The 20,426-nt window shown below is 47.1% G+C and overlaps 1 protein-coding gene across 1 annotated transcript; it reads left to right on the top strand.

The window, feature by feature from the left end:
• The first annotated feature begins 446 nt into the window (after positions 1–446).
• LOC144129805 (uncharacterized) lies at positions 447–1,756 on the top strand. The gene has a single exon (XM_077663874.1). It carries the CDS (start codon positions 509–511, stop codon positions 1,754–1,756), a length of 1,248 nt encoding a protein of 415 aa, XP_077520000.1. The 5' UTR covers positions 447–508.
• The last annotated feature ends 18,670 nt before the right edge of the window (positions 1,757–20,426 follow it).

The raw sequence follows: 20,426 nt of genomic DNA, 5'->3' as shown, positions 1-20,426 counted from the left end.
CTCTCTTTAGGAATATCGAATTCCCTTTCTATATCTGTGGAACAAATCTTATTGTAAACCAGGAGGGCTTTTTTCCGGAGGCATCAAGGTAAGCATCTAACTTAAATTGCTTGAATATATATATATATACATATATATATATATATATATATATATATATATATATATATATATATATATATATATATATATATATATATATATATATATATATATATATATATACATATATATATTCAAGCAATTTAAGTTATATGCTTACCTTGATATATATATATATATATATTGTAAAGACGAAGATGTGACAACGAGGTAGCGGCAGCGCTATCGCTGAGCGCGTGCTGCTGCCGGGCTCTAGAATAACCGCGGGCGCCTAGAAGGCCTCGTTCTGCGCCTGGTTCTGCCTCCCTGGTTCTGGTGGTGCCTGGGCTATTAAACCCCCTTTCAAGTGGTGGAGGTTGCTCCTGATCCCGTCCTGGAGCTCCACAGCGGCACTGTAACGTCAGCAATGCCGAATAACGCCCCCCTGGCTCCCCAGCCACCGGCTGCTCCGCTTGTCTGCTCCGGCACACCTCGACAACGGGACCCGGCTGTCTTCAGTGGGCTCGGCGACTCTGACGTCGAGGACTGGCTGGATTCCTACGAGCGGGTCAGCACGCACAACAGCTGGGATGACGCCATGAAACTAAACAACGTCATCTTTTACCTGGCTGATGTCGCCAACCTCTGGCTCCGTAACCACGAAGCCGATATCGCCACATGGTCCACGTTCAAGACGAGCTTCACTGAGGTTTTTGGCCGTCCTGGCGTGCGCAAACTTCGCGCCGAACAGCGCTTACGCGAACGGGCTCAGCAGCCTGGCGAGTCATTTACTAGTTATATTGAGGACGTGGTGGATCTTTGCAAGCGCGTGAACAGCGATATGACTGAGGCTGATAAGATCCAAAGTATCATGAAGGGTATCGATGAAGATGCGTTCCAAATGCTTCTAGCCAAGCAGCCGGCCACCGTGGCCTCCGTCATCAGCTTGTGCCAGAGCTACGAGGAGCTCCGCAAGCAAGGCGTCCTCACTCGTTGCACCGTACAGCCTGCCGACGTCCTGTCCGCTGATGTCGAGACCGCAGGAGGGCAGCAGCTCAGGCATGACATTCAGAAGTTCATTCGAGAGGAGATCGCACGCCAACTAGCGCTCATCTCTGGAGTTCGGAACCCCCCGCCAGCGCTGTCTCCCACCCTTCAGCAGACGATCCGAGCCCAAGTCGCGGAGGCCCTGCCACCCCTGCCCCAGCAACCTGTGGCTTCCCCTCTTACGTACGCCGCCGTTCTTGCCAGACCACCATCCCATCCCTTGAGCCCTTTTCAAGACGCCACTCAAGCGCCGCCACCTTCGACGCCCCCGCCTGATTTCTCGTATCGGGCTCAGGTGGCACAACCGTCGCCTCGCTTCACGCCAGCAGTCTCGCACTACGGTCGTTTGTGGCGTACTCGCGACAATAGGCGTATTTGCTTAGCCTGCGGTTTCGCCGGCCATGTAGCCCGCTACTGCCGCAGACGTCCTTCTTCGCCTGCTGACGTCCTGCCACCATCTGCGTATGGGTCTTACATACAGCCACCCCGCGTGCAAACGGACCCATTGCCTCCTCCTGCCTTCTCCAAAAACCGCCAGGCTGCCACCACTCATCGTTCCTCTTCTCCGCGGCGCCGTTCCCTATCTCCTATGCGCCGTCGGGCCAGCCCTTCCGCTGCGGAAAACTAATGAGCGCAGTTCCCGAGGCAAGAGCTGCGTCCCCTGGGAACTCTACAAGGCCTCTGCTCTCACTAACAAACGTTATTGATGTTTTTGTCGGAGGTGTTGCAACCTGTGCTCTCGTGGACACAGGAGCTGCTGTCTCAATTATGGACGCGAAATTTTGTCGAAAACTGAAGAAAGTCATGACGCCATTTTCGGGAGTTTTCTCTTCGCACTGCTACCGCCGAACAGGTCGAGCCGCTCGCAACCTGCACCGCGCGAGTCGTTATTCAAGACGTCTTGTACATCATTCAATTCCTGATCTTCTCCTCTTGCTCCCATGACGTAATTCTAGGACGGGACTTTCTTTCTGAGCACTCCGCCGTAGTCGATTGTGCCCGCGCCGAAGTTACTTTCTCTGCCCTGCCCAACGCCTACCCGGCCGCGCCGTCTCCTGAATATCCGGCCAAAGTACACCTGTCTCACGATGTCGAGCTCCCGGCAAATTCCTCTGTCCTTGTGTCCCTCTCGTGCGCCTCACCACGCAACCAACCTGCTGTAACTGTACTCTTTACCCCCTCGGAGTTATTTCTTCGCCGCAAGAACATGCCGCTACCCTTCGCTGTCCTCACGGTGACCTCCGGAACGACAGCCATGCTCGTCAGCAACCCTCTCTCATCTCCAGTGACCCTGATTCATGGTGAATGCCTTGGGTGCGTAGAACCGGCTGAACTTCTGCAACTTGACGACGACCGAGAAACTGCTCTCCCGCCATCGCTGGACTCTCTTACTCTTGTTCTCCTGTCACCCCCACCGCCCTCTGACATTCTGTATAGCGCCATCGATCAAGATCTCACTCCTCCCTACCGTGACCAGCTGTTCCACCTGTTACACCAATTTCGTTCATCGTTTGACGCGTGCCAGTCTCCCCTCGGGCGTTCTTCACATGTCCACCATACCATCGATACCGGCTCCCATCCACCTCTGCGACAGCGCCCATATCGCGAGTCAGCGACAGAGCGTCGAGTCCTCAACGAGCAAGTGGACGACATGCTCCAGCGTGGGATTATACAGCCGTTGCACAGCCCTTGGTCATCCCCGGTCATGCTGGTTCGAAAGAAAGATGGCTCCATAAGATTCTGTGTGGATTATCGCCGCCTAAACACATAACTAGGAAAGACGTTTATCCTCTACCACGCATCGATGACGCCCTCGATTGTCTGCAAGGTGCAGAATTCTTTTCGTCCCTGGATCTGCGTTCTGGATACTGGCAAATCCTCATGTCCAAATGCGATCGTGAGAAAACTGCTTTCGTCACGCCCGATGGACTATACGAATTTAACGTCATGCCATTTGGTCTTTGCAATGCCCCCGCAACATTCGAAAGTATGATGGATAACGTCTTGCGCGGCTTGCGCTGGAAGAAGTGTCTTTGCTACCTCGACGACATCGTTGTTTTCTCGGTCGACTTCTCCACACATCTGACTCGTCTGCGCCAAGTGTTGACCTGCCTCACCGCCGCCGGCCTGCAACTAAATTTGAAGAAATGCCACTTCGGCGCTCGCCAACTGACCGTACTCGGCCATGTCGTATCCAAAGCGGGCATCCTTCCGGATCCGGCAAAGCTTCGCGCTGTTGCAGACTTTCCAAAGCCCTCTACTCTCAAAGAACTGCAGAGTTTCATTGGCCTCTGTTCCTCATTTCGGCGCTTCATCCGAAATTTCGCTACAATCATTTCGCCTTTGACGCGGCTTCAAGCCCAGAACTCCTTGTCGTCATGGTCCTCTGAGTGCGATGAAGCTTTTGTTAGCCTACGTCGACTCCTTACTTCACCTCCCATCCTTCGCCATTACGACCCTAACGTCCCGACAGAAGTACACACGGATTCTAGCGGCGTGGGCATTGGTGCTGTGCTCGCCCAGCGAATACCTGGATTTCCAGAATACGTTGTCGCCTATGCGAGGCGCACGCTGTCCAAGGCCGAGATCAATTACTCCGTCACAGAAAAAGAATGCTTGGCCATTTTGTTGGCGATAACCAAATTCCGACCATACCTCAACGGCCACCCCTTCGACGTAGTCACCGATCATCACGCTTTGTGCTGGCTGTCATCGTTGAAGGATCCATCGGGTCGCCTTGGCCGCTGGGCTCTGCGCCTCCAGGAGTACGACATTCGAGTCGTCTATCGCTCTGGCCGTAAGCACTCTGACGCTGACGCCCTCTCCCGGTCTCCGCTGCCTTCCGACACTGCGACCATCTCGAGCATTGACTCCGAGCTGTCCTCTTTGCGCCCGGAAAACATGCCTGTGGAACAGCGCAAGGACCCCTGGATTACATCTCTTGTGCACCATCTGTCTGGCGCCCCTACGGCAGCTGCCTCTCGCTCACTTCGGCGACAAGCCCGCCACTTCACTCTGCATGACGGTCTCCTCTATCGTCGCAATTACATGCCCGACGGTCGAAAATGGCTCCTCGTCATCCCTCGCCAAATACGAGCTGAAGTCTGCGCCTCTGTCCATGCCGACCCCCAGACTGCTCATGCTGGTGTTTTGAAAACCTACACTCGACTTCGGCACCGGTACTACTGGCGTGGAATGTACAGCTTTTTACGGAAGTACATTCACTCATGCATTGCGTGCCAACGCCGCAAGTCTCAGTCACAGCGCCTTTCTGGCCCGTCTCAGCCATTACCTTGCCCTGCCCGTCCCTTTGGTCGCGTCGACATCGACCTTTACGGGTCCCTGCCCTCTACCCCTTCATGTCACAGTTGGGGCATAGTCGCCATAGACCATCTCACGCGCTATGCTGAAACGACGGCTCTTCCGGCGGCTACAGCGCGAGACGTGGCCTCCTTCATTCTCCGCCACGGCGCCCCTCGTGAGCTTCTGAGCGACCGCGGCCGTGTGTTTTTATCCGAGGTTGTCCAGGCGCTTCTGCAAGAGTGCCGCATCGTTCACAGAACCTGCACAGCGTACCATTCGCAGACCAACGGCCTCACCGAACGGTTTAACCGGACACTCAGTGACATGCTCACCATGTATATCAGTCCCGACCATTCCAACTGGGACCTCGTTCTTCCAGTCGTCACCTATGGATATAATACCGCCGTCCAATCCACCACAGGCTTTTCTCCGTTCTTTCTTCTTTACGGCCGCGAACCTACAAGCATGCTTGACATCATTATTCCCTACCATCTTGATGCAGCTGACTGCGCAACTGCTTCTGAAATTGCCAAGTATGCCGAGGAATGCCGCCAGCTCGCCCGTTCCCTCACGTCCGCTGACCAGAACCGACAAAAAGAGTGTCGGGATTCCGGTAGTCAAACTCACGTACCCCTTTCCCCCGGCTCACTTGTCTGGCTCTGGATCCCTGCTGGCTCTCTTGGCCTGTCGTCCAAATTCCAAGCCAAATATCCAGGTCCTTACCGTGTTCTTTCTCAACCTTTCCCTGTGAACTATGTCGTCGAACCACTGACACCCTCCTCTGACCTTCGCCGTCGTAGCCGTGAAACGGTGCATGTCAGTCGCCTCAAGCCTTACCATGAACCCTTGATCTGCACTACGCCTTGAGTCGCCAGGATGGCTCCTTTCATTCCCTGTGGCCATTGTAAAGACGAAGATGTGACAACGAGGTAGCGGCAGCGCTAACGCTGAGCGCGTGCTGCTGCCGGGCTCTAGAATAACCGCGGACGCCTAGAAGGCCTCGTTCTGCGCCTGGTTCTGCATATATATATATATATATATATATATATATATATATATATATATATATATATATATATATATATATATATATATATATATATATATATATATATATATATATTCATGCACCTTGGTTTTGGTGACTGTTGGCTTCGTTAATATGTTTGTCAAACGAGCCCCTCACTTTGCCTTGTCTGCTAATATATATATATATATATATATATATATATATATATATATATATATATATATATATATATATATATATATATATATATATATATATATATATATATATATATATATATATATATATGTGTATATATATATGTGTATATATATATGTATATATATATGTATATATATATATATATGTGTGTGTGTGTGTGTGTGTGTGTGTGTGTGTGTGTGTGTGCGCACACACACAGACAAGGTTACGGAGCTCTAAACAACCCTCAATTGGTCTCACGCGGCTAGGACATTTCGTATTTTTGAAAGCTTAATATTTTTGAAAGCTTAATATTTTTGGGGGCGCATCAGTGCACTCGATGCTACAACTGTACCGTTCCCTCTTTGTGGGCTACATGCGGTACAGTCTTCAGATATTCAGTTCCATTAGAAAAACAAATATCAAGACTCTTCAAAGTGTGCAAGCGCAAGCTCTCCGTATCTGTCTTGGACTGCCTAAATGTGCATCAACAGCAGCAACTTTTCTTGTTGCCCGGGAACATCCTGTTACTACATACATTGCTGTTGACACCATGAGAACACATATTCGGCACCTCACACGGGTTCCCTGTCAACACCTCGCAACACTCCCAATAATTAGGCCACATACTGCATTCACCAAAGTCATTGAAGCCCATCGCGCATATCTTCCATCGCAGTTCACCCCTGCGTCAAGACCGTGCTCAGCCTTATGGAGTCTTCATGAACCTCGGGTTCATGAAGACTCCATAACTGCCCGCTCTCAAAGAAATGACATTGAATCACCTGCATTCTTACCGCAGTCACCGCATACACATTTACACAGATGGATCAGTTCACTCGACCAGTTCTGCGGGGTCGGTGGTGATACCGGCCAGATCTATCTTCATGAAAGTGAAGACGACCTATCCAACATCTTCAACTGGTGCGGAACTCGCAGTCTTACGGGCTGCGGTAGAGTTCATCAGTCAAGAACCTCCACATGACTGGACGGTTTTCACCGACTCTAAAGCAGTCCTTCAAGCCCTGCAAGCTGCGCTACGCCGCGGGTCGCAGGAACAACTTGTTGCTGAGATCCGTCTACTGTACCACGGCACCGTTTCCAAAGGTCATGACATCGTTTTTCAATGGCTGCCAGGACACTGTGGTATTAACGATAATCACCAGGCCTATGCGGCTGCGCGTTCTGCTCACAACGACGGACTTCCAGTGAGGATCCCAATATCGAGACCTGACGCTGCGTGTGGGCTTCGCCCTTTGGCGCGGGAGCTCACACTTTCAGCGTGGATCACGGGAGAGTTTTTCAACCTCCGCCTCAAGGCACTGCACCCTGAACTGCGCCTTTGTCTTCCACGTAACTTAGAACGTCGTGACGCAACACTGTTATACCGTTTATCGATAGGTGTTGCATTTACCAATTCCTATGCTTTCCGGATGGGGATGGCCGACAGCCCTGCCTGCGTGAGAGCTGTGGTTGTGAGGAGACCATCGCTCATCTTCTCTGTGAGTGCCCTGAATTTGCGAGTGCAAGACATACATTGTGTTGTGCCCTGGACCGCCTCGATCCTCTCCCTTTAACAGAGCAAAATATCCTTGGTCCGTGGCCACAGCAGTCGACTGCCCTCAAGGCATACAAGGCACTTTGCCTACTTGAGAGCGACTGGATTAAGTGACAAATTGTGACAGCGTTGTGCGTGTGTGTGTGTTATGCCTTTTTTCCCTTCTCTCTTCCTCCTTTTAGCCCCCTAATCCCTCTTCCCCAGTGCAGGGTAGCCAACCGGAACCCCTTCCTGGTTAAGATCCCTGCCTTTCCCTCCTCCTCTTTATCTATCTATTTATTTTAATATTTTTGTGCAAAGATGATAGATGCTTCATTTAGTATGAAGGGTTTCTCAACTTTTCGTTTTGCATCTAGCAACCAAATACGTTTATCTTTCAATGACACACACACACACACGCACGCACGCACGCACGCACACGCACACGCACACACACACACACACACACACACACACACACACACACACACACACACACACACACACACACACACACACACACACACACACACACACACACACGCGCGCGCGCGCACACACACACACACACACTCGCTCTCTCTCTTCTTGCCATTTGCGCTGTAGTACTGTAGGTTCAAGCACAAGGAATAATTACTCCAAAATGTGTATTTCAAAGGAGGTCCCCATAACAGATAAACTGCTGCTGCGAATTTTACTGCTTATATTGAAGAAAACATAACTGCGCTTTAACTTCTGCTGAGCCTGGTTAGAGAACGAAAGCTGTGGTGCATCGGGCAAGTAGACGATGCTTGGCGTCTGCAACATTGATTTTGTTCCGCACACTGTATAGGCAGCGAAGCAACCCTGCCACCCTGGCAGGTGGCAGTTAAATTAATGGTTGATCGCAAGAGATTGGTCCCCCAATGAACGCTGCGGCCTATTGCTGCAGTGCCACGTGTCTGCCGCAACGTTGTCAGCTCTAATGCATGCATCACACATCTCTGTCTCACTACCGCTACGCTTCTGAAAGCACGATTGAGGCGTCTACTGACCCAGGGAGCCAGCTATGCACCCTTCCTTTTCTCATAATCATCAGAGTCTAGACCCTTGTCAACGCCAACGCCAATAGGACGCAGCGTTTATTGGGTGACCAACCTCTCGCGGCTCCTGTAGCGTAGAAGGGTGATCGTGTTGCTTGTCCAGTGTGCGGAACGCACTCAACGCTACAGACGCCAAGCCACGTGTGCTTGCCCGATTGAAGGTCGTTGAAGGTCATTCTCTCGCTTACCCGGCGACTGCTTTACCTAGCGTAGTGAAGCTTTTCGCTGCTATAGCACACCGCATACGGCAATGGCTTTTACCCAGTGATCTGTGATCTGCAATTGAATTTCTCAGTCCTTTAACTGCGAACGTCTTGGGCCCCATTTAGAGGCCATTTCATGTTATACCAAAGCGAAAATAGAAAAGTAGACCTAACGCGAATTTCGCTAAGTTATAAGCCCATAACAATGTGTCCGAACGAGTATTTCACGTTAAAGAAAAAGAAATAATAATAATAATAATAATAATAATAATAATAATAATAATAATAATAATAATAATAATAATAATAATAATAATAATTGGTTTTTGGGGAAAGAAAATGGCGCAGTATCTGTTTCATATATATTTGGACACCTGAACCGCGCCTTAAGGGAAGGGATAAAGGAGGGAGTGAAAGAAAGGAATAGGTGCCTTAGTGGAGGGCTCCGGAATAATTTCGACCACCTGGGGATCTTTAACGTGCACTGACATCGCACAGCACACGGGTGCCTTAGCGTTCTTCCTCCATAAAGACGCAGCCGCCGCGGTCGGGTTCGAACCCGGGAACTCCGGATCAGTAGACGAGCGCCCTAACCACTGAGCCACCGCGGCGGGGCTAAAAAAAAAGAAATAAGCAGTTAATGAAATCCGAGGCACTAAAAAGTGCACGAGTTCAGCATAAAAAGCGGGAAACCTAATTCTAAGCCAGTTTCAAGAAAGTGACTGAAAAATTGAAACCTTTGCCGCGACCATACTGCATGGGCTAAAAATTGTATTTGCCAAGTATTCATACGGTCCTGATGAGTTGCACTCTTTTGTAATTTGCTGTAGCGAGATTGTCCCTCCTCAGGTGATCCATCGCTGCCGACCCAGAAAAACTTCGGGCCTGTGGCAATCGGGCGTTAGGATGTGACCGCTTATGCAGACGTGGGCCGAGGATGCAACAAAATAAAGGCGATTCATTTAAACAGCAAAAATAATATGGGGAAGCTCCCATGGTTCTCATATAGAGCTCTCTATGGCTCAAAATCCCATTGATAAGCTGGACACTCTAAAATAATACCCATTTGCCCACACAAATAAGTTCGTCACATAAAAGGTGTACGTGACGCTGTCTAAAGAGAATGTCATTTAGACAGCAAAGGCTGCCGTGACGTAAGCAGTGTGGTCGGGGAAAGTCGAGCCACTGCTGGGGAAAGCCGAAATCCGTTGGTAATATTCTGCTGCTGGGTAGTTTAATTCGACAACGTATGCTCTATTATCGTGTGCTTTTTTATGCAGAAAAATGTTTTCAGTCGAAGCTGTGTTCTTTGAAATGCACGTGTCTGTGTCCACGCACCTTTACAAGTCAACCTGTTTGGAAACTCCTGTGCAGACTTCCTCAAAGCAAGCGACGAAGCTCTCAGGCTATAGGCCTCTTTAACAGCGACGGAAGGCAGCGGTGTTTTGTGTGTGAATGAGTGGTTATGAATGAATTTAGACGAAGTGGGATATGTGCCCTTGGTACTTTAGCTTTATCTTTGGTGAGGACAGAGGATCTTCAGTTCCCAGAATATAATATTTGTGCAGCATAGCAGGTTGATGCCGAACAGCCACAGCCTACCGTCAACAGTGTCTACCAGTCGGTCTCGGCAGGTGTCTTCCTTGTAACTCACCAGAAATGTTAGACAAAAACCTATCAACCAACTTTCTAGGTGTGAATTCTGCTACTTCCTGCATTCCCCACTAATGCACCGATGTGTTGTATATTGCTTGTGGCTTCCAATACATTCCGGGATATTTTATAGCGAAAGCTCTACGGAACGCCCAAAGTTGCAAAAAGCTGTTTCATCGCTGAAGCCTGACATAAATAAAGTAAGTACTGTAGCGACCGGGTGTGGGAACCGCGGCGGCGGGAACACATAAATTTTGCTGGCCATTGCACGAGAGTACTACATGCTATATCGCCACAGCCAGTCAAGCGTCATGTTAAACTGTTGTTGTTGTTAGCCTATCAAAAGATGGCACATACCCACACTGGGGGATCGGCCAAGAATCGGGTGGCTATTCACCTGAACGCAGTTAATAAAAAGGAAAAGCACGTGGGAGCGCAACACCGGTGGATTCTTCCTCATGAACAGAAAAGGGATGAGAGTTTTGATTTCAAAATTATAAGAATAATAATAAAGAGAGGGATTAAATAATAATGATTAAGTCAAAATGTAATAATTGATAGAAAAGAAAAGTTTCGAACACTTAGCAAGGCAGTCGGTGAGATTATATCAGAAAATTTAGAACAGCGGTACAAACAGATCTGTGGCTGAACCCAAATGTGGTGGCGCCAAATGTTAGCAAGAGCGGGCTGCTCAAACTAAGGCCAAGATGCTGCAAGGGCTCCTCCAGCAACCGTTTTCTCAGAGAGTTGAATCGGCGAAAATACAGCCAAAAATGTTCTATAGATTCAGGCTCACGGCAAAATGCACAAAGGGGAGCGAGCGCCAAACCCGACTTGTGTAAATAGAAATTTAGAGGGGGGATGTGGCAGCGCAGCCTCGTCAGTGATACTTCAAGCTGCCGAGAGCAACAAATTTTCCTGTTCCAATAATATTTAATGTGCTCATAATCCGCCGATGTTAAAAGTGTTGTGTCTTGCGTGCTTAAAAACGCACGTCACCGAAATCTAGATGCTGTAATATAGGCTGTAGCCGGGATGATTGGCAACACGGGGCCGCTGAGGGAAGCCTTTGCGAGATATTCAGCAATCTCATTTACTGTCACACTGCAACACACGCTCACGCTGTGCATTGCACATCGTCGCCTACATCAACGTCTATTTGCGGCGCGAACAGATCGCATAAGATCAGCCGCAATCGGAGCTCAACCTGAGGATAACATAGTCGCGAGACGTGCCGACGGCCCAGCAAAGCTAAACCATGAGCCAACCAGGCTAAACACATGTTTTCGCACATCTACTCGGTTTAAATACATTAAAACTCTACCAGTTTTTTTCAGCCATGTGAGGAGTTTCGAAAGCGTCCGTCATGTTAGCCTGCCCGTTCTGCTATATATTCCTGCCGTGTGTGTTAGGAAAAGCTAAACTCGTGAGCATATATTTGCCCTCTGGTGAGATAAAAAATGTTCATAAAATTCGTGGCTGCGGTTATTGAGACCGCCGCATATTTTCTTCCTTCTATTGGTATGTCGCCCTGAGTCATGGTAACATTACGCAGACCGAGACTTCTGTTCTCGGCTGCTGCGGTTTGATCTTTGGTGCGCTTGTGTTTCTGCACCACCTACGAAACGTGCACGTCTGCGAAAAGAAAAACAAAAAACAATAACAGTAACGAAAACGCTCTTAGTTAAAACAGGCGGGTAGTTCCTGTGCCGTTCCTTAAAACACTTCTACCTGCGTTCTAATAATTGTTGTTCTTGTAATGAATCTGGATAATTGCCCTGCCTTTGAAGTAAGTGTCCTGTTGGAGCAGTTGAACTTCTGAATCCCTGGAAGTGCAGCAGAGCTTTGTTAGTTCTGTCTATAATGTGTCGTCTCTGCGTTCTTGTGTGTTAAACAGGAGGCATGCTTATAGTGATACTTTTAGATTTTGCAGTAATGGGCTCTCATAACTACAATTCTTGGGGAAAGACGAGTGAGCGGGTTGGTACGTAGCAACTTTATAACACCAAGTAAGTAGACGATAGTGAAGTACATTGTTGCGTGCACAATCTGTGCAAAGACTTACTTCAGCTGTTTAGGGAAAACAATGGATTGATATTATTACAAAAAATTCCTATGAAAGCTATCGATCTCTTAGTTTAGAGTCTTCTTGTATAGTCTTGTGTCCCGAAAACGAACTTGCTTATTCGCAAAATTGCAAAACATACGCAGTGCTCATGCACATTTTCTCGGTGGAAAGCGTTACCGCTTTATATATCTTGATTTTGAATCAATTAAATGCCTTTTACTTACACATTTGTTTCTTCTCTTTTTTTTTTTCATTTTCATTTTTATTTGTTCTTCACAACATGACGTACACATTGTGAAAGGGGCCAAGAAGAAAAGCCGTTCCTTTACGGCTTGAAAAAAATCTTGGTCCCCCCTGGCATTGACGGCAACGAAGCAACACAGTCCAGAAACAAATGTACAGAAAAAAAATATACAGAAATATACAGAGACAAACAAAATTATAACTTGGCATTTTTATGAAAGGTATGGCGACAAGCTCATGGAACGGTCGGGAAATAAAGACATGCAATCATAATGAAACAGTGGCTAAATATCTGTACAAGGTGTTTTGTTTATGAAATGTGTGGTGTGTATTAGGGACATGCAAATTAATAAAACAACGCCTTCAGGTTCCGGAAATTTAGTCCTAAAATATCTGTTCCCGCTTTAATATGTTCATTTAGTAATCGAGGCAGGTTATTCCTAAGACTCTGAAACCCATAGTTCGTACGGCATTTTGGCACTTTCCAACGGTCTGTTGTCCTCGTATTGTAGGCCGCGTTGCCTATTAATTCTAAGTTCGATATGTCCAAAAACAGCCTTTGATTTTCCTTGATGCTGAGTTTATATTCGCGTAGGAGTTTATAATGATACATTTTAGTTATTGGAATGACCTTAAGATTGCATGATTGTTGCATGATTCGCAACACGTATGTGTACTTCCTGGTCGTGTTCTTGTGTTTTGTGTTGTTTTTTTCATTCTGTTTCAAAGCTCTTGGGTGTGCTTACACGAGTGGGGATTTGAATATGTGTCAATTGTATTTGAGCGCTGAGTTGCATCCCTTGATGTTCCGTCTTTGTTCTAGTCCGTTTGCACTGTTTCACCAACACGAATGTTTTCCCTTTGGTGACGTCACGGAAATTTGGATGATAAGACTGCAGCAGTGGCTCCACATTCTCCGTCGTGGTACAGCCGCTTCGAGTTGTTCAGCATGCCGAGATGAATTGTATGTGACAGAAGTTTTTCCACCGTCGCCAAGAGCCACAGACGTCTGAATGAACGAGTTACTACTTTTCTCTTCCGCATCTCGAGATTAACTATGCGTAGCTGCATTTTATTTTTAATTTCGAGCCGTAAGAAGTACCATTATAGCAAAGACCTGCTTTATTTCGCATGTAAAAATGAAACAAGCGGTTGGTGTGATTTTGGCGCGTGGGGCACGATGTCGATCCGCGGAAGTAATCGTCTGCAAATTGGGCTATGCCGTTCGGAGCTTGTGTCATGAAGGCAAAAATGAGAGCTTTGCCTCACAAAGTGCTTGGGTGTCTGAGGAGTGACCTCAATGTCCTCAAATGTCATGCTGATTGATATATGCATGTGCCACTACTTCTGACCTTGAACACTATTTTTCATTGCAAGTAAATATTTGCTAGCTGCTAGTGTCACCTAACAGAGTCCATTACAACTGCCGTAAAGGATAGCCGGCTAATGTAAGTTTTTTAACCATGTGAACTAAGTTTTATTGCGAAATCACTACTTCACGGAGTCAAACCCAGCCAAGAATCTTCTGGCTTCCCGGATCTTGAGGGCGCGGAAATAAAATGATTACTGCTGCGACTGAGCTTGGAACCAGCGGAGGTGCGAACAGATAAGTTCCGCTGGCCACTGCACGGGAGCACTGTTCTCTCGCCGCAGCCACGCACGTCTGGTGTTAAACTTCAACAATCTCAAGAGCTGTGCATTGCACATCGTCGTCATGATCAAATGTCATCTGCGGCGCGAACAGCTCAGATCAGCTTAACCTCGATCGGAGCTTAACCTGAGCCCATATCGTGTCCAGACGTGCCGACGACCCAGCAAAGCAAAACCAGGAGCCAACCAGGCTAAACACATGCTTTCACACGTCTACTTAGTTTAACCACGGTAAAAATCCTACCTCTTCATGAAGGACCAAAATAATATTTCTGTTGCTTTTTCAGAAAAAGTAACAATGTTTCGCAAGTTCTATTTTTCCTCGTCCGACGTCAATTCAAAACATCAAGGAAGTGCGAAGTTTTCAGTGCAGTGATTATTGCGGTCACTGCAAAACCAAAAGGCGAGGCGTAATAAATATCCTTAACCGGCTTAGAAACCAAGCTAAGTCTGGCTCCAGGCAACGATATTTCTTACTGAAAGTTTAGTGGAAGGTGCTTCACTCCTTCTGTTACATGTTACGCTTAGCGACGACTAACATAATTGGGAGTGTGTGGTTTGGTGTTGGGAAACCCGAGAAAACAACGATATGGCGCTGTGTCTCCTCACTAAAACAAGCCTGCCGGTGTGTCTACAGAAGGCACTTGATAAAATGGCTGACCACAGCCCCACTCACAGTAGCCCGATGAGGCTTGTGCTGAAAACTGCACCAGGCAGTTTGCAGGCATGCACCAGGCAGGGCTGGTGCAGGCCTGGTGGTGGTTTTTTTCTCACAAAGTCGGACAGCCAGAAAAACCGGACTTGCCCAGGACCGCAGTGATACTCTGAATCGCTTCTGACGAAGGATCGCTTAGTGTTGAACTTGACGCCAGTTAGAGCGTACGAGCTTTGAGTCGAACTCTTCACTTGGAAGTGAAACACGAACCACCTTTGCAGTTTGAGTGTTCGAAACTGGGTTTGCGCCCGAAAGGGCGCAGCGCGGTTTGCGGAGCCTCTTCCAAGCACAAACCCCTGAAGAAGCAGGGCGCCGGGCCGGGGTGGCTTGTGTCCATTTTTACCGGTGGGTAGCCGGCGGTGGGTTTCGAACCAACCACCTTCCGCAGCCGAGGCGGACGCCCAAGCCCCTAGACCACAACTCAACGGCGTCCAGTGATGAGTGCAGTAGAACAAATACTTCCAGCCAAATGGTGCCCTCAAATTCGAATGTTAAGATGGTTTTCTCTTTTCTTTTTATTCGCGTGCTTTCTTGTCACAACTTCTGTCACAAATCTTGCGCGTGTTCAGGAGTGCCGGGTGCCCTTTAATCAGCAGGTCCGTGGATGCTTACCAGTGTGAGACGTGAAGAATGTGGCCAATCGGAATTTATATATCGCCCACCCAGCCCATGGTCGCTTCCAGACACACCTAGGGCTGGACTACATGACCAGCGGCTACCCTCTAAACCTTCACAGCTAATAGCGAGCATGTCGTGTGTGGTGAAGGCCCCGATATGAAATGAGAAGCCCAACAATGAATGCGAAGAAGAATGACAAGGACATGCATAGTCATCTTTGACGGACTCCTTAGACACGCTCCGCACAATGCCTCCACGGAGTAGCTTCAGGCATTCGGCTTTCAAAGTGTCCTCCATGTAAGAACTGAACGAAAAAGCTCGTGAGCGCGCAAACCACCACAATAGCCCCGGGCAATGAGATACAGCTCAAAACCATTCGTTTACGCATTTGAGACCTCAGGCATTATGGTAAGGGGGCTCTGTCTTCGCGATGAATTTATCTACTGTATTCCCTCGGGCCCTACAATCTTTTTCTCCTGAATTGCCTTCATTTCTCCAGGCAAGTGTCTTTTTTTTGTTTCAAATATTTCTTTCGCATAATCGTAAACGAGTTTCGGCAAGTACTTAAACCTATCATGTTATAGCGCCCGAGGGACTGAGCGCTAAAGGAAAATTGTCGTAAGGAATTCTTGTTACAGTATAAGAAAAAGCATAAATTAATCTCACTTACACAATGTTCGCTTCTTGCCGAGGTAAGCCGAGGAAGCCATTATGCATATCCCGTGCATTGAACTCAGCTTTCAGATCAAAGGCTCGTTAATTTTTTCTGGTTGTTTCAGCGAGAAAAACTGTGTCGGTTCTTTTCCCTCTTTGTTGCACGTGCCGATGCTGCTCGAAGACCCTGGGGACAGGACTTGTTCGTCGTGTTAATTTTTCTGCCCGAAATTTATGCAGTTCCAGCGGGCTCTGCAAAGGTCTAGATAAGGTTTCTTCACTTCATTATTTTTTTTCTGTATGATTAGCGTTACAAACTTTTTTGGCTCCACTTGTTTCTCTTTGTTCACATCATTCAAGAATCTTTTAGATGATGTGAGGAAAAAAAACTTGATCAATAGCCAGACAGTTGCAAGTGACATCCGACTAGCGGGAAAAGCGCGCTGCGCAAAAAACGAAGGGCAAACACAAATGATAATCAGAGGAACGAGAACAGCTAAAAGAGAGACGCAGACATGAAGACTAGCTGTGAACCATTGATCCATGTTGTTGAGACGGACAAAAAGTCGTCGTTCCTGCTCCGCGAGCAAACAATTGGCGTCAGGTTCGGGAGCGAACTGTCCTTTAACCATGTTACAAAATACGTGACGTCAGAGGCATTCTTTTCTATTTGTTTTAAGATGTCTGATGCTTCCGGTTGCATTGACTTCTTTAGAATCGCAACAGCCTTTGGTTAAGCACGTGGGCGCAGTGCGTGGCATCTCGAGTGCTTTGTCATCGCTTAAGGGCATTCCCTCGAAAGCCACCTGCGCTGAGAGCAAGGAGGCCGAAACAGAATATATGCGAAACAAGACGGCCTGTCGCTCCTGCTTCTTTTAGCGCCACAAAATACGCAGCCTAGATAGCGACTTGATTTCTTCAGGTCTCAACGCTCGCAACACAAGCTGTAAGTTTCAGTTTCCCACTTGTGCACTTTTTAACGGCATAACGTTACGGAGCTCGTGTCGCAGAAAATCTGGCGTCATCGTCAGCGTCGCTGACCGTAAGCAAAATATCCGCGGAAAATCCCCATATAACGAACATAGGATGCAGGTGGGCCACTTAGGTCATATCAGCTTATGGCGTCATCACAACCAGCCCAACGGAGCGTGAACGAGCTGTTGACCGCGGTACATGACATTTAAATTAATGACTAGTCGCGAGTGGTCGCAACCCATGTCGTGATAGCAGCATGGGTCGCACAAGCCCCACCGGTGACGGCGCCTGCCATCGCAAGGCAGTGGCGCATCGCTTAACAGCTGCGCGACCACACTAGGAGCGGTATAACGACTCTCAAGGATCTATGAATGCTAAGTAGAGAATGACAAATTCTGCACATATGGGCGCTAACCGATTATCATATCGCGTCATATGTTCAAGTTGGAACTGAAGTGTCCCGTCCAACTTTATTTTACACTTCAGTGAATAGAGCGTGGCCAAGTGATTGATTTATCTCAAGCTGCAGTTCATTCGCATATTCGATCTACAAGTTCATATGTCAGAGCAGTAACACACATTGGCGCACGTTCCTCGTTCGCGACCTCACCAGTTCCTCGTTATAAGATTATACGAATATGACTTCAATCGCCTTTGTGCCAAGTGCAGGATTCTGGACTAAAATTTTGAACACTGCAATATTGTCATGAATTGTATGAAAACTTTGAAGGTAACGGTGTATTTTTCCGATGCGTTTCAAAATCTCTTTTTAAGGTTTTCTAACGCCCGTATCAAGCAGTTACGACTGTCTTAGAAATGGAATGGTGAACCTATGTTCCACGATATAAAAAGGATAATAGCAAACAAATGCAAGCTTGCCTTGGGGAGAGCTGCGCATATAATAACTTTTATAGTGAAATCTTGCGAAATATATAAAAATTGCGCTCAATATATATTTCCAAACAAATGCAAGCTTGCCTTGGGGAGAGCTGCGCATATAATAACTTTTATAGTGAAATCTTGCGAAATATATAAAAATTGCGCTCAATATATATTTCCCACAGAAAGGTGCGTTTGTCCGTTATTTGTAAGTATGAGTACTTTCAGTCACTACAATGGTCACTTGTTTTATTTCATTATTACCAATATATTCAATGTTACACTACACCTGCTTCTCTGTTTCTAGTTTCATGAGGATGGCTCCGAGCTTACACGTTCGTAGGCACTTCTGATTTTGGGCACATAGTTTTCCGGTGCCGTAATTACTCATATACATAACAATGAGTAGTTACTTGCCTAAAAGACAGTGACATGCTTAAACTCGTTCTCTGTTGCACGGGCCATGAAGATGACATAAGCAATCGGCTGTCGTGAGTTCAGAAAGCTCATGGGGGGGGGGGGGGGGTGTCTTGGGTTTAAGTATGACTTTTTTTCCACGGCGGTGCAGGTAGCGCACTCGCTTTCCTATATATTTTGCAGCAGGCTCTGATGAATGCTTGCATGCAAGGCGGTCCCACAAGTACGAGGAATCAATGTCAAGCTGACGTCCACAAAAATACAAGTTTTTATAGGCGAGTGCGACCATTAAAGTCCAATGGCCGCATAACGTGTCACCTCTGGTACCGATGACTATTTAAATGCGGTACGGCAACACTACGCACAGGAGTTCCTCCAGCACAAGGGGAAACGAACACCATTGCAGAGCTACCCTGTAGTGATCGAAGCGTACAAAAAAATACACGAGAAGAGCAAGACAGTAACGGACAGCAGAATTCCAGCGCATGTTTAAGTGGGATTCATCAGCAGAAGAAGCAGCTCATTTGGGAGCGCTTGTGCATAGCAGGCAAACAGATAAATTGCAATGTAAGTACACTCCTCTCGCACATTTCGTGTTGGTCAATATTCATACTTAAATGAAAAATACTCCATAGACGCCACCACTCGCTTTCAAGAAACCCTTCTGCTGCTGCATATTTCTATTAAAATTGAAGCAGGTGTCGCCCCTAAAAGAAAACAAAGCTTGCTAGGAGAAGCAATTTCTCTAAAACACTGGCCACAATAATCCTTTTCTTATTTAGCCCAGAATTTAATACGTACTGAGCAAACAAGACTCGGTGAGCGGATTGCCGTATCGATTGAAGCTAAGTTTCACAGCATGCAGTGGAATTAATGAAGGAAAGGCGTTTTTTTTTTGCGGCTCCAAATTCTAACAGAAAGATACACGACAATTTTTTTAATAAAATAAAAGAAAAACTCGGTACCACTTTCCGTTCCTTAATGAACTCTACCTTTCTGCGCCAAGAAATGAGAAACAATTTCTCAATTTTTCGAAACTTAGCAAACTCAGTTTTGCTATCACAAAACGTATAAAAAAGAACAGACATCAAGAAAAGCGCCATGTCAAACTCTAACAGCATCATCGTCACAAGAAAACAAAGCATGAAGAATAAAAAGTTTTGAGAGCACAGGCGCAACGGCGATAGAAGTCAGTTCCCTGCTTTTTTTTTAACATGAGTGCAAGAGTCGCGCGCAGAGTTAATCTTCCTTCGGACTCGTCGAAACTAATTTTTAGCTCAGCGACTCGTCTGAGAAGCGAGTGCTGATTTCTCAGGGGATATTTCGTTCGCTCGAGAACTGAGTACTGAACGCATCGGCAAATTGAGATACATCAAACGACAGCACCGCCGTCAAGACGATATACACACGAACTGAGGCTGTCTCGCAGACCGTGTACTACACTCATTTGTTCCTTTTTAATTTTTTTTCATTTCGTGGATCTTGCGTAGAGCTTTCTCAAGTGGGGAAGCACCCATAAACAGATTTGCCTTCGCTGCCCGTTAACTGAACGATAGCGTATCGCAAGACTGGAGCACACGCGCAGGAGAAATTGAGAAAATGTATCAGGGTAGGAGCGCTGGAACGCTGCCAACTAAGAACCCGCTGTCTATGTCGGCGATGAAACCCGTACACGCCGTTAGCTTACACTACAAGCGCATGGCTTTTTCTGTCGTTTCTTTGTATTCTTAGGCTCCATCAGGCTCCATCATTTTTCGTGTTGTCAACGGCCGACTGAACGACTTCCTTGTTTACATTCACATTGGCCGGTGTTATACTTGAGGAAAAAGGCATATTTTATGGACTTGGTATAACACATTTGTCCTTATAAAGCTGGCGAGCAGAAGATGAAGGACAAAGAGATCTTATGTACATATTCTAGTTAACTCGCATATGGGAATTTAGTTTCCGGAGGTGTGGAGTGAAGACCATTTGGATTATGATCTGACCTTTTGCTTGGTCTCTCGTTTTTTAAGCTATCCTTGTCCATCTAGATCATATCCTACTGTGCGGCCCACATGTTGGTTATAGCTCTGGTCAACATGGGCGAAA

This window comes from Amblyomma americanum, chromosome 4 (genome assembly GCF_052857255.1).
Source record: "Amblyomma americanum isolate KBUSLIRL-KWMA chromosome 4, ASM5285725v1, whole genome shotgun sequence".
Taxonomy (NCBI): Eukaryota; Metazoa; Arthropoda; class Arachnida; order Ixodida; family Ixodidae; genus Amblyomma; species Amblyomma americanum.
The sequence above is the reverse complement of the archived record's forward strand: the minus strand, read 5'-3'. Positions and strand labels throughout refer to the sequence as shown.

Excerpts from the sequence above, each read along its gene's own strand:
- LOC144129805 (XM_077663874.1), top strand. The coding sequence starts at position 509 with ATGCCGAATAACGCCCCCCTGGCTCCCCAGCCACCGGCTGCTCCGCTT.